The sequence below is a fragment of the Larimichthys crocea genome, chromosome XII (assembly GCF_000972845.2).
Source record: "Larimichthys crocea isolate SSNF chromosome XII, L_crocea_2.0, whole genome shotgun sequence".
In the NCBI taxonomy this organism is placed as follows: Eukaryota; Metazoa; Chordata; class Actinopteri; family Sciaenidae; genus Larimichthys; species Larimichthys crocea.
In genome coordinates this window covers 17,138,219-17,154,886 of record NC_040022.1, presented here as the reverse complement: position 1 = coordinate 17,154,886, position 16,668 = coordinate 17,138,219, and the positions used below count along the sequence as shown (strand labels likewise).

At 39.3% G+C, this 16,668-nt stretch overlaps 1 protein-coding gene across 3 annotated transcripts; it reads left to right on the top strand.

The window, feature by feature from the left end:
* Nucleotides 1–115: 115 nt before the first annotated feature.
* On the top strand, nt 116–16,369 carry LOC109138747 (homer protein homolog 3). Of its 3 annotated transcripts, none has more exons than XM_019259994.2 (11): nt 116–673; nt 805–853; nt 4,502–4,658; nt 6,435–6,566; nt 6,684–6,788; nt 7,568–7,576; nt 8,658–8,770; nt 11,093–11,249; nt 14,051–14,158; nt 14,276–14,356; nt 14,479–16,369. In XM_019259994.2, exons 2-11 carry the CDS (start codon nt 831–833, stop codon nt 14,662–14,664), a joined length of 1,071 nt encoding a protein of 356 aa, XP_019115539.1. In that variant the 5' UTR covers nt 116–673; nt 805–830; the 3' UTR covers nt 14,665–16,369. The 3 variants fall into 3 exon arrangements, with proteins under 3 accessions (XP_019115539.1, XP_019115537.1, XP_019115538.1); XM_019259992.2 differs by having other exon boundaries at nt 8,637–8,770; XM_019259993.2 differs by lacking the exon at nt 7,568–7,576 and having other exon boundaries at nt 8,637–8,770.
* Nucleotides 16,370–16,668: the final 299 nt, after the last annotated feature.

Sequence of the window (16,668 nt, the reverse complement as noted above, 5' to 3'; positions counted from 1 at the left end):
TATAAAACATTTTTATTACAGCTGTTGTCCTAAATGTCTTGTAGTATGACTCTGAAGAAGTCTTTTTGGGTCATGACTTTTCCTCGGGGACAATATTTCATTAAGCCTTAAAACTGGCAGCGCCAGGCAGACCTATAAGATCCAGTTTGCAGTAAAGTATACATGCAGGCTCATTGGCTGCAGGCGGGTTGACACAGTTTCCCTGCCTCATGCAGCTGTAGCGGGTGCTCGGAGCCTGTAGAGCCAGCAGGTGGTACTCTACTGTCGGGCTGTGTCCGGCTGTTGAACGCGAGCAGCCGGCTGGATGAAGAGCAGAGAGCGCTGACCACCACAAACAAAGAGAAGAAAGCGGATGCTGCCTCTCTGCTCGGGGATGGACACACACGGGACTGCGGTCACTTCTGTCACCGAGGTCAGCTGCTCTGCCTCCGCCGGGTTGTGAGCTCCGCAGAAGGTGCTCGGTGGACTCCGGTATCCGGGACAGGACAGGACGGTACCGACACTGTGCGGGCTGCAGCAGGCTGTGTGGTGCCTTGCAGAGAGAGACGTCTCCCCCTGGAGAATAAAGCATCTGGTAGATCTCAGACTGAAAGAAACAGGAGACCAGGACCAGGACCTGCAGCTCCAGAGCGGAATTATTGTCAGACTCAGTAAAGGTTTACACCGACATGGGGTAAGTGTGTCTGGGCTTGCATTACATTGATTTAATTAGTTAGGTTTAATTATTTTATTTTATTTTTACTGTTCAAATGTGGACAGAGAGCAGATACTTGTTGGATTAATGGATGCACTCTTGTCTTTTAGAAGAGAAGTCTCAGTCACCTTGTAAGATGTTTCCTCACCACAGAGAAAGGTAAGATCACATTTTTATTATTTATTTCTCCACCTTGCCTAAAAACATTCAATAAATTTAAAAATGCTCTTGAATTGACTTGAAGTCAGACTTAACTTGAAGAAAGTGAAATGTTGCAATGCTCTCATCATCAAACGGCACATCTAGAGCAATGTTGTGGTTTCTTTCTTTTGTTCCACCCTTACTAACAGATTCAGACGTGATGAATCTGTTGAATTAAGACGATCGTCTCCTGTAATGCTCTCCCTCTGTGCTGCCCCAGAGTCTTCAGATTATTTGATCCATAATTCTTAGTAATGACTTTGCTTAGGATGCTTTTATAGCAGTTGTAACTAAGACAGGACCCAGGAGTGATCAGTACAGCGGATCATAGCAGGCTGTAGAATATGAAACTGCTCAGTTTTTTTTTACAATTATTGTAAAAAACATTGGTTTGATTTGTTAATAATGCATGTAATATCAAAAGGATATCAAATGTTGTTGAGCTGCGGACTTTCTAATGGATTATTTAAAGACTATATGAAAGTATCAACCAAAGTTTCCTTGCATAAATTCAGAAATCTGAAAATCTTTCTAATGTTTAACATCTGTGCATAACAGATTTAGATAGATCAGACCAGAGGAGACATGAGACATCCAGTAAAGCAGCTTGTGCATACTGTGAGATTGTGGTAGGAATTAGTGGGGTTACTCATCCTGAGGTGCAGCCCTGACCTCCATGCAATCACGACCAGGCTTTGTGATGCTTAGAGACCCCCATTAAGCCGCGTAGGCCACATCCATCTGCTGAGGATGAAGGTCGAGTAGATGAACATCCTTGAGAGGTGTGAGTGCTGACCAGCCAACAAGAATACACACACACAAACATGAGCGCACACACACACACTGTTTTACGCCACCAGAGTGTGTCCCAACGGCGATTTTCACACACAGGAAGGAGTGAATGTTGACAGATACACACACTCACACACTTGAAACCGACGATCTGGTCTCTGTTCAAACACGTAGTCTTGACTGTGTAATATCTCACTCCGCCATGGGAGGTTGCAGGTTTGATTCCTGGAGAGCAGACACCAAACCTTAGGCAAGGACAAAGCTTGTCAGTAATGGGAAAAACTTTTTTGATCCTCCACTGTCCTTTGAGTGTACTCGATGAAGTGACTGACGCTTTACTGTTCATCTTATGTGGCCTCCATTAATATGTGAGGGAAGGTCAAAGTTCAGTGATGTGCTCATAGATATGAAGCCATGACTTCCGCAGCGAAGGATGGCATCATTACAAATAGATCATTTGTCAGTAAATTCCTTCTTTGAGTTATTTTTCAAGCGGAAATGTAGAATTAAGTAGTTTAAGCTCCTCAATTTATAAGATAGTAAACAGAATATATTAGAATATATTAGGTTTTGGATGGTCGGACAACACAAGCAATTAAAAGATGTCACCTTGTTTTTTTAGGAAATTGTGATCAGCATTTTCACTATTTGGACTTTACCTTGAAGTTACATGAATCAATGAATTAATACATTAAAAGTTATAGTTTTGAGTCATTCGAACATTCCAGTATGTAAATCCAGCATCTGATAACAGAATAAATTGACCTCATACAAATATGAATAGCCTTCATATAATGTTCCCAGAGGGCTCTAAAGAGTAAAATAATTATATAGAGACGTACAATAACACATTTTTTTGTTGTCTTGTCTTTAAAATAAAAACACACATTTTGAAGAGAATCTTATGGAGAGAGCTCTGAGAAAATAACCATAATGATGTCATCGGGGTTAATTTCAGACAGCTCCCTCCAAAGCCACAGAAGACATTATACAAGTGTTAGTTTCATAAATATACAATCATTTTTCTGAATAAAACATTAAGATTCTCTTGAAAATATATGTAATTATGACCCGGGGTCATGGAGTTTGAAAGATGAGGGCATTTAACAGGAAGGGAAAGATCTAACAAAGGATGCTGTTGAATTGCATTGTGGGAATTGTAGGTTCCTGTATAACTGAAGCTCGACTATGGAGTAGAAGTCAGGATCAATCTTGCCTTCTGCTGCTTCAAATGAGATCACTGTTTTAATCTGTCTCACACAAGCATTGATGCTTTTAAGTAGTTTAGCTGCCTTTAAGCTTTTTGTTTTGGCATAAAGAATGAAGTGTGCTGCAGCCTGCGCTCTTTGTTACTGACATCAGATGATTGAAAACACAAAAGTCAAATTTCTGCAGTAACTAAACTCACATCCCGCTGTCTTATCCCAGCCAGACCAGATCAGATCCACTGACAACAGGGAGGATGGTCATTACAATCTTTACAGTCAGGAACTCTGTGTATGTATGAGCCCATGCAATGTTTCTTTTTTTATCATGATCTCCTACTGTGAGAAAGACCATTACTGGATTTGTGTGTCACTAATGGGGTCAGATATAAATACAATGACTGGCCAAAATACTACATTTCTATTGGGAACAGACAGTGTAATTTACAATACTGCATAGAAGAAGTGTCCTGGTTTTTACCATTCCATACTCTAACTTGGCACCTCAGTATTTGAGGAGAGGGAGACGAGCAGCTGAGATAAGAGCGATGAAGAGAAGCATCTTGCATGTCTTTTATTACCGAGAGTTTAATTACCGTCAATATTGTCTGCACCCAAAAAATCAGCGTTCATAATCTTATCTGCTGTAAATACACACATTGCCACATTTTGTATGATGGGACAGTGAGATAATCTTTACATTTGCTGTTGCTGAGATTATTCAGCCATCGCTTTGGCACTGGATCTGTGACCCTGTCAGTAATTTATTCTGTATCAAGTTATTCATGTTGTTAGCTTCATTAGCGATGTGGCTCTAGGGATGGAAATATCGGTCACTTGGTCTGTCCACCACTTTGATCCTCACTGAAATATCTCAACAACTGTCAGATAGAATGGCGTGAAATTTGGTTCATATTCATGATCCCCAGAGGATGAATCCTACTGATTTTGTTGATCACATGACTTTTCCTCTAGTTCCCATCAGCCCCAGCTGCACGTTGTACTCTGCTTTATTTTCTATCAAAGTGTGAGAATACACAGTGCTTTAAATGTCCCGACTGAAGACAGAAAGTCCTTTAGTAGTTTTGTTATTCATACCACATGACAGCGTCTGAACCACCTCCCAGCACTACGGACTTTGTTGCTTTGATATATTTACCTCGTATCCAGGAAACATCTCTGCAAATACTGGCAGGAGCAGAGCAGAGGGTGGAGGGTGAATGACTCAGGAGAGAGTTCAGAGCACTTTTAGTCAACATCATTTGCCAGCTAAGTCACAGTCCTGTACGGCTGGTGAATGACGCAGGAAAAAATGTGGGAGAAAGCCAAAGGATGATTCCAACATCTGTCCCTAGATGGCAGAGAGACAGATGGAGATGGACCATTATGAAAATATTGAAACAAAGAAGAGACACAATTGGAACAGTTATAGGATAATGAATTTTTAATGGAAGAGTTTTTAAAACGTTAACGCTCAGATAATGAGTAAAAACCTGTTTTGTTCCATTTTTAAGATTTCAAAACGTCCAGAACTTCAAGCCTTCTAAATCAGTGTAGTCTGTGAAAGGGTTTGCTTAGACGTTCTCCATCCCTATGTTTCCTCCTCCAGGGAGCAGCCGATCTTCAGTGCCCGGGCTCATGTTTTCCAGATTGACCCCACCACCAAGAGGAACTGGATCCCCGCCAGCAAACATGCCGTCACCGTGTCCTTCTTTTATGATGCCAACCGTAACGTCTACCGCATCATTAGCGTGGGTGGGACCAAGGTGAGGAGAAGGAAAATGGTCATAGGGTTGATAATGTAGACAAAGTAGACAAGATATAGTTCTAGTGTAACTAAAATGTAAACCATGAAACACCTATTTCTGAGTTCTCACATTGATTTTTCTCTTCACAAAGCACCTCCTTCCAGAAAATCTTAAGAGAAGGTTTAAGAAATATGGAGTTAACAAAACAATAGTGGGTGTTAACAACTCTGCAGCCAGAGTGTGTTTCTTGTGTGGCTTGTGGATTTAGATTACAAAAGAAGAGGACACATCCGTCACTGGGGGTTGTGGAGGGGGGCGAATAGTCTATCTGATCTCTACTTAGCACCTCTGGTCTGACCCACATTTCTGCCTACCAGAAGGCTGTGTGGGATGGCAGTTGGTTGGTCAACAGCCCAATCCTGCCAGCATTGGTGACCGGCTCCAGAATAATCTTCACTTCTGCTGCCACCGTCCAACATGTTTTGTCAAACGTGCCAGTGCATAAATGCAGACTGTAGAGTTCATATAACCGTTTGTTGGAGAGGAGAAAAGGTGGAAAAAGCTTCCTCCTGAGCTGCCATTGCCCTGCAATTCGAGGATTTTAAATCAGTTCCATTATTGTAAGGCTGGAGATGACGTAAAATAGTTTATAAATAGGTCTGCTCTAATATATTTTTTTTTCTCATGCGCTCTGGGGGAGAGAGGTGGCCACTTTTCTGAGAGTGAAGTCATGAACCTGGCGGATGTGCTGTGTTTGTGTGTCTTTACAGCCTCAGCTCTGAATTTACTTTGAACAATAAGTGCTTGTGATGCAGCTGAGCTTTGGGGGTTTTTTTTTCTCCTCATGTTCAAAACAAACATGCCTCACGGGGAAAAAGTGCTTAAAAATAGCTGGTCGCCAGGAATCCCGGTTGAAAGTTAATGCACCTTAAATGTCACAATAAGCATATTTTTTTCTGTGTCCTTCACTTTTCCAGCCAGAATGTGAAGCCTGAAATTATCCCAGTGCTGAAGAGATTTATGTTGGTGCTGTGTTCAAATAATGACGTAATTCAATCTACTAATTGATTTTGTTTTGTATTTAAATTTAAGAAGAAAGGATGAATTCATATCCTTTCATATGCTAAAATGCAAAAAACAAAACAAAACAAGTAAACGGGAGGAGACAGTTCGCCAAGTTTACACATTAATATCAGTTTACTTGAGGAATATTACATATAAAGAGTTTTTTTTACAAACTGGGGTTGGAAGTTCTAGTCATTTATGATGTAGGCAAGAGTATGACTAAAAGACGCTGTTGGTTGCACATGAACATTTGAATATCTTGGCCTCTGTTGCTCTGATATTCAGCATTTCTTTCTTAATCTCCCTCTTGTGAGTCCACTAACTTTATGGAAGTACAATTCTTAGTCACTGGGGTACCCTTTAAAGTACATTTTATAAACTCAATAAAAAATTCCAGTCTTAATATTTGACTCATCATAGCTCATTTGCTTTTGCACATTTACTGTTTTTTTTGTTGTTGTTTTTTACTGTTTACTGCACAGGAAAAGAAAAAAAATCAATAAAAGTGACGGTACATAAAGAAGATATAATTCTATAGTGTTATCTAGGCTGGAATGACAAAGCAGAGTATAGACCAAAGGCAAAAAAACATCCAAAATACTTACTAATATACTTAAACATTTCAAGTAATTAGTTTTATCTGGATTTTTGTATCTGCTGCTGAGCTTTCTGTTTTGTTCACATGATGTAAACCGACCTGAATCATCTTTGTTGTCTCTGCATTTTCAGGCAATCATCAACTGCACCGTTACGCCCAGCATGACATTTACCAAGACGTCCCAGAAGTTTGGACAGTGGGCGGACAGCAGGGCCAACACTGTGTACGGTCTCGGTTTTGCTACAGAGCAACAGCTGCATCAGGTGAACTAACCCAAAGTCAACAGAGGATAAAGCTCTGAGAAATACATTATCAGTGCTGCATTATTAAAGAGTTCTATTGGCTGAAACAGCTTGTCACTTGTCCTTGTTTGAAAAAAGTTCTCAGATAAGTTTAAGGAGGTGAAAGATGCAGCTCGTCTGGCACGAGAAAAGTCTCAGGATAAAGAACTGGCCAACACGGCGCTCACCATCGCTGCTCCTCAGGTGAGCTCTCCCCATTTTTAGAAAAAAAGAAAAGAAATGTGAACATGAAAGTAGAGCAAACCTCTGCAGGTATCAGCCAGGACGTGCAAAAAAAACCAAAAAACTTTATCATGATCCTCAGTGATGCATTTTCTTTTTGGCATTTTAGGATTGGGATGACAATGTGAGCACAGGCCAAGGTTAGATGAGTGCACCTCTGTTACTTTGCAGCTATTAGACAGGGGCTGCTATGATAAAAACCAAAGGATGGGAGGAGAGAGAGAGAGAGAAAAGAAAGGCAAAGAAAAATGAGCTGGGTCACTTCTCGGAGGGAAGAGAAAGTGAGGAAAACTAGGGCGATGGTAAAATTATCCCGTGCCGCTCAGCAGTGCACTGCATCCGCATTTTCTACCCACTGCTCTGACGCCAACACTGTAATGATGAAAATGTAGTCAGCTCAGGGACTTTTTGAGATCAATAGAGAATAATTACCAATCAGTTACATCTGCTTGGTCATGAGGAACATGCCTATTTCCTTTTTAATTCTACGGCTGAACAGATTCCAAGTGATGCCTCTCACTCCACGTCTTTATTGAGCCAAAGCTCCAGAAAATTGCCAACTGCGTCAAATAATTGCACTTGATTCTTGCTAAGTAGCGCTGCGCCGCATAACTGATCACATGGCAGATCGTGCTTGTGGTTGTGAAGTTTTTGAAAAGGTCATCATGTCTGTGGAGCTTTGTGATGACATGTTTCTTTGTCTGTTTGTTTTCCCTCCACCTGATGGATTTCCTCTGTAGTTCTCACAGGTGAGTCTGTCGTGGTTTTATTATTTGGTACATGAGAAAACAGGAAAAATCTCTGGAAATGTTTTTTAAGCACAAGAAATGTGTCTACAATGTGAATTTTGAATTGATTTAAAATTTGTGATTGGCTGATAGCTCTTTATTTTATTAGACCAAAGCAGACACAAACTTATCTCAATATTTCTCAACTCAGCAGTGATGGAGGAAGTATTCAGATCCTTTACTTAAGTAAAAATGCTAATCCTTCATAAAATACTCAAGTAAACGTGCTGCATTGAGTAAAAGTGCTTAATGCAGTAAAATCTGTCACTGTTATATGATTATACTGTATATTTCATTATTAGATTGTTACTCATGCATTAACCCAAAAGCAGGATTTTACTGTTGCTGTTGGTTGAGGTGGAGCTCATATTAGTTTGTATGTTATTTCTGATTTAATCTGCAGATTAGTTTCTCCAATAATTGATTTGAGTTGATTTGGTTTAGACATTTTGAAAATATTGAAAAATGACAATTACCCAGATCCCAAAATGACTATAATGCTTTGCAAATCTCAAAAATATGACAAATACATTATTTAAATAATTAAGGAACCAATTAATTTACTGACAATCGACTCATCAGTTAATTGATTAATCGTTTCAGCTCTACTTAGATAAACTGTTGGGTAGTTTCATCTTTAACAAAACACCATATTTTATAAGCTCTTAACTAAAGCTGTTAAATCACATTAGTGGAGTAAAATGTCCCAATATTTCCCAATATAAGAAGATGAGAAGGAAGTGGTGTGAAAAGATTTGTATTTAAGTGCAGTACCATGAGTCCATCAAGGTGGAGAGGTGATTATTATTTCTTCTCTGCTGGATACTTTCACTTGTGTATTTTTCTAATTTACACACTGAGCACACGCTGTTGGACTTTGATGTGAATGGTGTTTCAAAGTAGTTATTAATGAAAGAAGCAGCCTCTCTCCTCTCTGAATAATCCATTCAGTGCTGTAACACTGCTGTGTGTGTATGCGTGTGTGTTATTACTGGAGTCCATTTACTGATGTGTTTCCCAGGACCTCTCGGATGAACTCCAGTCACCACCGGTGATGTGTGTGAACGGACCGGAGGACAAACTGTTTCGCAGCCAGAGCGCGGACATCACCCTGTCTTCTGAGAAGGAGCGCATAAAAAAGATGCTCTCTGAAGGGTAACTGAGTTATGCACTCACTCACACGAAAACACACACATCGACAGAACTTCCTAAACACTTTCTTCTTCTTCTTTGTCTTCTTCTTCTGAGTGCAATCTCACCTTCTGTTCAAACAGTTAAATACTGTGATGAGAATCTCTTTGTGAAATGCTTGTTTTGTGTAGGTGTTGAGAATCTGGTTTCACTTTGGTGGTTGTGTGTCTTATTGTTCTTTAAAAATCTTGAAGCCTTTCTTTTCTGTTCTGCTTTGCTGCACACAAAGTTCAAACTTGTCTGATTTGAAACACGGTGGAAAAACTCCAAAGTAATCTCTCACTTTATCCACAGCTCACAAACACACTCATGGAACTGTGGTTAAAGGTTTATCATTGACAATGGAAATACAAAAAAGCACAAAGTTTCTCCACTGAAGATTTTCCTTGGGCCTTCATCTGCCCCTTCCGCCTCCCAGCTAATCTAAAAACCATCTGTGACAGCACCCACCTGTCAATCAAAGCGGCCACGCTGTTAATTATGCATAACTTTGAGCTTTAATATAATTTGAATGGATGAGTTAAAAATATTCAGACTCAGTACAGTTGTCATGAACGGGGAAATTAGCTACATAGCCTGAAACAGTTTTTTTTTAGTACACTGTAAACATGTTTATTTTACAACAGTAGCATTTTGTGGATTCAGTTCCATCTGGACCGAGCCTGTATAATACTCTTTATGCTAAACTAAGCTAAGCATCTCTTGGCTCCAGCTTCAAATTGAACGGACAAATATAGGAGTGGTATTGATCTTTCTTCTATGTCTTGGCCAAAAAAAAAGAAAAATAATGTATTTCTGCTATAAAGAAAGTCATCCTGTGCCCCGTGTGTGAAGGACATTTTGAGAAATTTACATTATTGCAATTTATTGCAAGTAATCCTGTCATTTTGTCAGCTTAATAACACAATAAATCATCCATGTGATGGTGCTGTATTCACATTGCAGTTAATATGTGATTTTGGGCACAGTAATTCTAGCATCAGATAAACATAATGAGGTTGCTACAGATGTAATTGAATTAATACTGTTGATTGCACTTGTAACCCATTACCTTTAACACCCACCTTCCCAGCTGTGTTCACTGAGTATTAACATGGTTTTCATTTCTCGGGTTAATTACAGTTTGACGTCATTCGATTTGATACGCTTTCTAGGAAACAGAAGAGGCCATTGTTGAGGTGTTGATTCATGCATAACAAAGAATAACCCAAATAAGGCTCGTAAACATCTCCTCTTTGAGCCACCCAGAATGCTTTTATATCCCACAGTGCAATTATTATGACAGAAAGCTGCTCCTGAATGGTTGCCATGGTAAACTGTTGCCATGGAACAACCTCAAGCTTTCTAAATGTAGAAGGACAGAGCGAAAGCGAGGGATCAGTGTTGAAGAGAGATCTGCAGATCGCAACACAATGGATTGAAATTGATCTAATTTAATGACTTCATATGTCATGCGGGCCATAAACTGTATAGAGGCCTGTTTACTTGTCAGACAAATGTTCTTGTTAAAAATTATATCCACTTTCTACTTACTCTGATGCTTACAAATTACAAATCTGATGATTCAGCTTAGTCAGAGACATGTCAGTACTCCAATTCCCATAAAAAAAAAGTAGTCTTTCAATGTCACATTCAGTCTTTTGATGAACATGATTTTTAAATAAAACCCTACCAGGATTAGAGGATTACCGTGGGAACATTTTGGTCTTGTTGTTTGTTCTCTGGGCATTTTAATGTGTGTTTCTTTGCTTTGTTATAAGACCTGTGAAATGACCTTCATTCTGGGCAGTAGGTATGCTGCTGCAGGCTGCAGTCCTTGGTATATAGTCTTCTTAATGCTGTTATAGTGGCTCGCTGCTTGTTTTAACCAGGCCAGCGGTGTTTCATCATGTTCCAAACTCTTGGCAGCAGTAGTTATTACACAGCCAGCTATAGTATTCAACACAGTTGCCTCATATTGTAATGTTTTAGTACTGTACTCTGATTAAAACACTTGCTTTTCTACAATTAAGGTCGTTAGCGTATTACTGAGTTTGATCTGTATAGTACCTATTGTGTATTGTTTACTAGTTAAGTTAGTTAGTAGTTAACTGTTCTGAAGCTTTCCTTCATATGACATGATCTCCATCAGCCAGGGATTGTAAATGTTCAAATTTCTAAGCACATTAAGGATATCTCATCCACATTTACAATTAAAATATGCATACTAATCACGTGCCACATAAGACATCATGTACATGTAATACGTATTACTGGTTTACAGTTTTTTGTTTTTGTGTCTTTCAGGTCTATCTGTGAGATGAACCTGGAGGCCGAGCTCTTCACTCTGCAGGACAGCAACTCCAAACTGGTGGCGGCTTTGCACGAGGCTAATGCTAATGTGGAGCAGTGGAAGAAACAGCTGGCAGCGTATCAGGAGGAGACGGATAGACTTCGAGACCAGGTGAGCCTTCACTGTATTCAGTCTGACACTCACAGTGAGAGAGAGAGAGAGAGAGGGCACTTTGAAGACTCTGAACACTGAATTAACCATTATAGAAATATGAATTTAAAAGAAACAATCACTATCCAACTATTAAACAATGACCATGTTTTAATGATTTGAATCTAACCTACTCAATATGTAACATTTCTACTCTGGTTGTACTACAGCAGTGCGGAGCTGCTTTCACATCCTTCTCCTCTTTCTAAATTTAAAAGTAGTTAAATGTATCCTGTCACATATTAAATTAGTTTTGCTTTGAAATAACTACATGGATGTTTAATTTGGAGTGTCATTTTTAGAAACTGGAAGGTTTAGAGAAGCGTTTCGTTGGAACGGCAGAATTAAGGGTTTATGTGTCAGCTATTTCAATTTTTAAAATGGTAGGTTTAGAGGTTTTGCATACATTCAATAACTTAAAGATTCCTGCATATTATATTTATTGAAATCATAATTTTGGGGTCAAGAGAAAAGAGGGATTTTCTTTCAGGAGATTTTTAAAAATGTTATTTGTTTTTAATGTGGCAATCCTATATAACCTGTCTGGTAAATATAATAAAAGTATCCTGCCTCTCGCCCAGTGAACAGGATAAGCGGTTTAGATGAATGGTTGGATGGATTAGCTGTTACATGAAAAGCTAAGTGGGAAAGTTGACCTCAAAGCTTCATATTTCATGTATTATAGAGACATCTTTGCAGTGTTTTTCTAGCACCTGAGGTGAGTGCTGAAACAGACCTGTTCAAAGATCAGACGCCACTGGTTTATGACTAGTTAAATCAGGCCAAAAAACCCTTCATGCATTATTGAGTCAAACACTGAAAAGTAGTTGTTGTCTCTTGTGGCTTCTGAAGTCCTTTGGCCTTCATGCACAGCCACGTCCTTGTTCATTCTGTAGTAACCTGCAGGGCAGGAGCTGATGGTTAAGGTCGCACCTAATTATCAGTGCAGGAGCTGTGAATCTGTGTAACAGGAGCAGACACTCGGGTTATTGCTGAAGTGAAGCCTTTCTCAAACAAGAGCAAGGTGAGGCTGACGGGACTGGTCACACTCTCTCTCTCTCTCTCTCTCTGCTGAGGGGAGGTCATGCTGCTTTTGATTGGCTGACTTTTCATTTCCTCGGTTTGAAAGTACTTGTTCAGAAAAAGAAAAAAAAACCCCAGAAAGGACAAGTCATTCAGGCTGGTAACACACTTCATCAATCCTTTGACGTGACTTGTGCTGCAGGCATTTTCCCTCTAAGGCTTTAATCAAGGGTGTTCTCTGCTGGTTGAACCGGTTCACATTTCACCACAAGGGAGTTCGCTCTAAATACGTCAAGCCTCAGGAGAGTTTCACACTTGAATTACCTCTCAGGTTCCAGTGGATGCAGATGCGTCTGCCCTCCCTATCCTCACTTATCGATAAAAGGCGTTTTCACTCTTGATGGTGGCTGATTCCTCTGGGGATGAGCTCGCCGCAGGCTGACAATTACAAACCTCTCTGATTCAGTGCTTTAATACCTTGATCCCTTTCCATTATGGCCTGGCTTCACAGTATCGATCACTACTTTTGAATTATCCACCACTTACCTGGTATTTAGAAGCAATCTTCGCCATTTTGGTCATCAACAAATTCATACAAGTGAGAACCCCGTCTCTCTTTCTCTCTCTCTCTCTCTCTCTCCTTTCGACTAAGCTTGTTCCCTCTATCTGAGGAAGGGGACCAGGTGGCAGAAAATGGTCCACGTCTCTGGGGTGGTGTGAGAGGGAGAAGGGTTTGTAGGACAGCAATATCCTACTTTCAATGCCCCAGTTAGGAAAAAATGAAAAATCACCAGAGGGAGCTGGCATCCACTCGTTTCCCTCCTTTTTTATTTTTTTTCTTCTTTCCACCGCTCCTCCTCGTCTAAGCCATATATGGTTTAAAATAATCCAACCTGTCTCTGTCAGACGCAGGGGCCTTTTTAGAGGTGTCCTTCTATTTTTTTCTAAATCATGAAGCCCAGATGATAATGCAGCGAGGATTTGATTCCTGTTTACCCGACACAAATCGCTCATCTTTCCCTCTTAGTTGTGGATTAAGATGTAGCATATTTAACTTAAATTATTATATTTAAAATGATTTATTTTAATATAAAAAAATAATATTAATAATAAGAAACTGAAGCCTCTAAAGTGAAGTCAATATGTGTTTCATGTTTTATCAGATACTGTCTAATAAAGGAGTTTTAATTAATTTTCTTTTATAATTATGTGATTTATTTACATGTTTATGTAGCCAACAGGCATGTAAACAAACTGAAAAAAGACACAGGTGTGTTGTTTCACAATGAAAGCATCTAAACATATGAAACACTCAGGATTGTAACAAACAAAAGAGCAATAAAATAGAATTGATAAAACTTTAAACATAAGTTTAAAAAAAACAGAGAAAATTATTGAGTATTGAGGCGTAAAACCAGCTGAATTAGATGATCTAATGATGAGAATTAAACTCGCCCACTGATTTTAAGTAGAGCTCTAGATAACTGATCATCTGAGAGACTTCTAGTTACTATATGAGCACATATTTAATTCAAATGTCATTTAGATGTTCATTTTTAAGAATACTGAATTATGCGGAGATGCAAGAAAGAATAAACTTCCAATTGAAGATTTTTGTGTGAAGTTATGTCCCACATGCTGAAAACTATTTCATTCTGTGTGTGTGCGTGTGTGTGTGCGTGCGTGTGTGTGTGTGTGTGTGTGTGTGTGTGTGTTTGTGTGTGTGTGTGTGTTGTAAGGTGGCTGAATTAGAGGCTCATGGAGGCCAAGGCCCCAGTGACCTGCTGAAGGATGAACTGACCCAGTCCTTGGAGGAGCTGGAGGCCCTGCTGAAGGCCAAAGATGAGGTCGGTACTTGATTTTTCATTTTATCATAAGCTGGTGGAAAGCGGAAATGTTCATCGCAGGTGTTGATGAACGATTCAGCTACTTGGACGCAAAGTGTAACTTTCATTGTTTTCCAGGAAATCCACATTTTGCAAAGCAAAAAAGCAGAGTACCACGAGATGGAACACGAGAGGGACCAGGCCATCCACAGACTACGGGTAGGAGTTCGATCATTATGATAATGTTTTATGCTTTCATTAATTCTGCACATATTTGTTGAGTAATAGTGAAATTATTGTTGCCTTACTTGTCGTCTTCCTTTGCCTTCTTTCTTCTGTAGGAGACGGAGATGCGAAATTCAGATTTGGAGCGTCGCATCCAGAACTCAGAGCAGAACCTGAATAACTCTCTGGAGGAACGGGATCGCATGGACTCTGAAATCCAGAGGGCCATCGAAATTCTGGACATCAAGATCTTTGACCTTAATGACCTCCGCCAGAGCCTGGTGAAACTCATTGACAAATAAGAGGGGAAAAAAATCCAACCCGAGAGAGAGAGATGGAACAGATGACAGGGTTATATTTTGTCGTGGCCAATTCAGCGGAGTAAACAAAACAAAGATGGAGCTGGTCCCATGTCCTCTTCAAGCACAAGAACCACCTCGGCTCCAGGAAGGTTTCTCCATGTCTGTGTTGCAGCAGTGGCTGTGCTGTACTCAGCTACATACTGTAGTCGTTGGCCTAAGCAGCAGCATTTACATGGTTTTGCTTGTCCAGTTTAATGTAACGCTTCATGTTGCTTTCAAGGGTAACATTCAATGCAATAAACCAACTTTAAGGTAAGTGCTTCACAGTGCTAGACATTTAATATTGAGAAGTGGTGCTTGTAGTTTTAGTTTTTGTAGTATGACTTTTGTACACACAATGGCATTGCAGTGTCAGTATGAGTTATAAGAGGCCTTGTTTTTTCAACATCACAACAAAATCCATGCAAATAGAGAAAGTGTAAGGTGAATGCAAATTTAAAAAAAATACATTTAAGAGAGCTGTATATTCAACAGCCTGCATACAACATCAGTATCACTGAATTTTCGATTCATGCAGAGATAAACTTGTATGTGTATGGTCTTGTAGTTACACATGCATAATGTAGCAGCTATAATGTGTAAAGTGAAAGACTGAGTGGTTCTTTTCCACAGAAATAAGCAATGCCATGTACTAAAAGTCACTTAAATAGTACGCTAATAGTGTTTAATATTTGTGTAAGGCATGGAAACACAATTTCAACATTAGATCTGAATATTGACACCAAAGATCAAATGTTAAGTACAGAGTCATTGATAAGGTCGTCTATCAGCACTACTTCACTATAAGCTTGTAAGAAACCTTTAAATATAAGATAAAAAAAGTACATTGTAGTAGATGAAGATGCAGTAATTACATTTAGGACAAATAAGTATTTCCCACATGATATAAATCAATAATGCTACAGTTATTATGTGAACAAGGGAAATAAAAAAAGTCATCACTTACCGTAGAATAACAGATAAGTTTGAGCGATCGTCCTGTGCATCATCTCCTAACAAATCACTGACTTAGTAACTTATTTATGATAGATGCATTCGAGGAAATCTAAGAGACGTTTTCTGCCTTCTGTCATTTTTCAGCACGTTACCTTTAGCTGTGGACAATATGCCATACGCCTTCACAGAGTCTTTTATCTCACAGACTGCAATGTTTAACATAGTCTGTAATGCTATGTTTTTTTTTTTGTTTTTTTTTCAAGCCTTATTCTATTTTAAGGGTGGTCATCTACGTCTCAGACTTTGGGCTGTTGTCATGACGGTTTGGAAATAAAAGCAAAGAATGCAGTCACTCAGTCATTCTAATGTACTTCTTTCTTTTAGTGTGTTTTCTAGTAGTATTAATGCATGAGGTTTCAGCAAGTTAATGAAATTGATTCATATTTATCTTTAACATAAAATCCACAAGGTAAAACTGTGACACTAATTGAGTTCAATTATTTGGCAAGGAAAAGAGCATGCACTGTGCAGTTAGAGACGTTTGTGACCAGATGGTTTGCAGTTTGTTGCCTGGAATCGGCAGGATAAATGTGGGTGGGGAAAGGCAAACAACAGTCCTTGATCTTCTCCCATTACTACAGCTAAGATGCCCTTAAATTAAAGACCATTACCCCCAGTGAATAGATGAGTTTGACCAAAGAGAGAAAAATATGTTTGTTTTTTTAAGTAGATAGTAGAAAATATGTTTTAATTGTAAGATTTGAATTGTGTCTTGCTTCATCTGTCTTTGTGACAGGCCTCCGGGCTTTTACATTTCACGCCTTTTACAAATGAAATCAACATTATCCTATTAACGGCCTGAAAAAAAGCCTTGCATGCAACACAGCTGCCAGTGCACCTGTCATCACATCTGATAAACTGAAAATGTGATCCAATTTGACACACTATGGACACCAGCCTCTAACTACTCTTCAGCCTTAACAGCTAAACACATCAACCAATAATGTT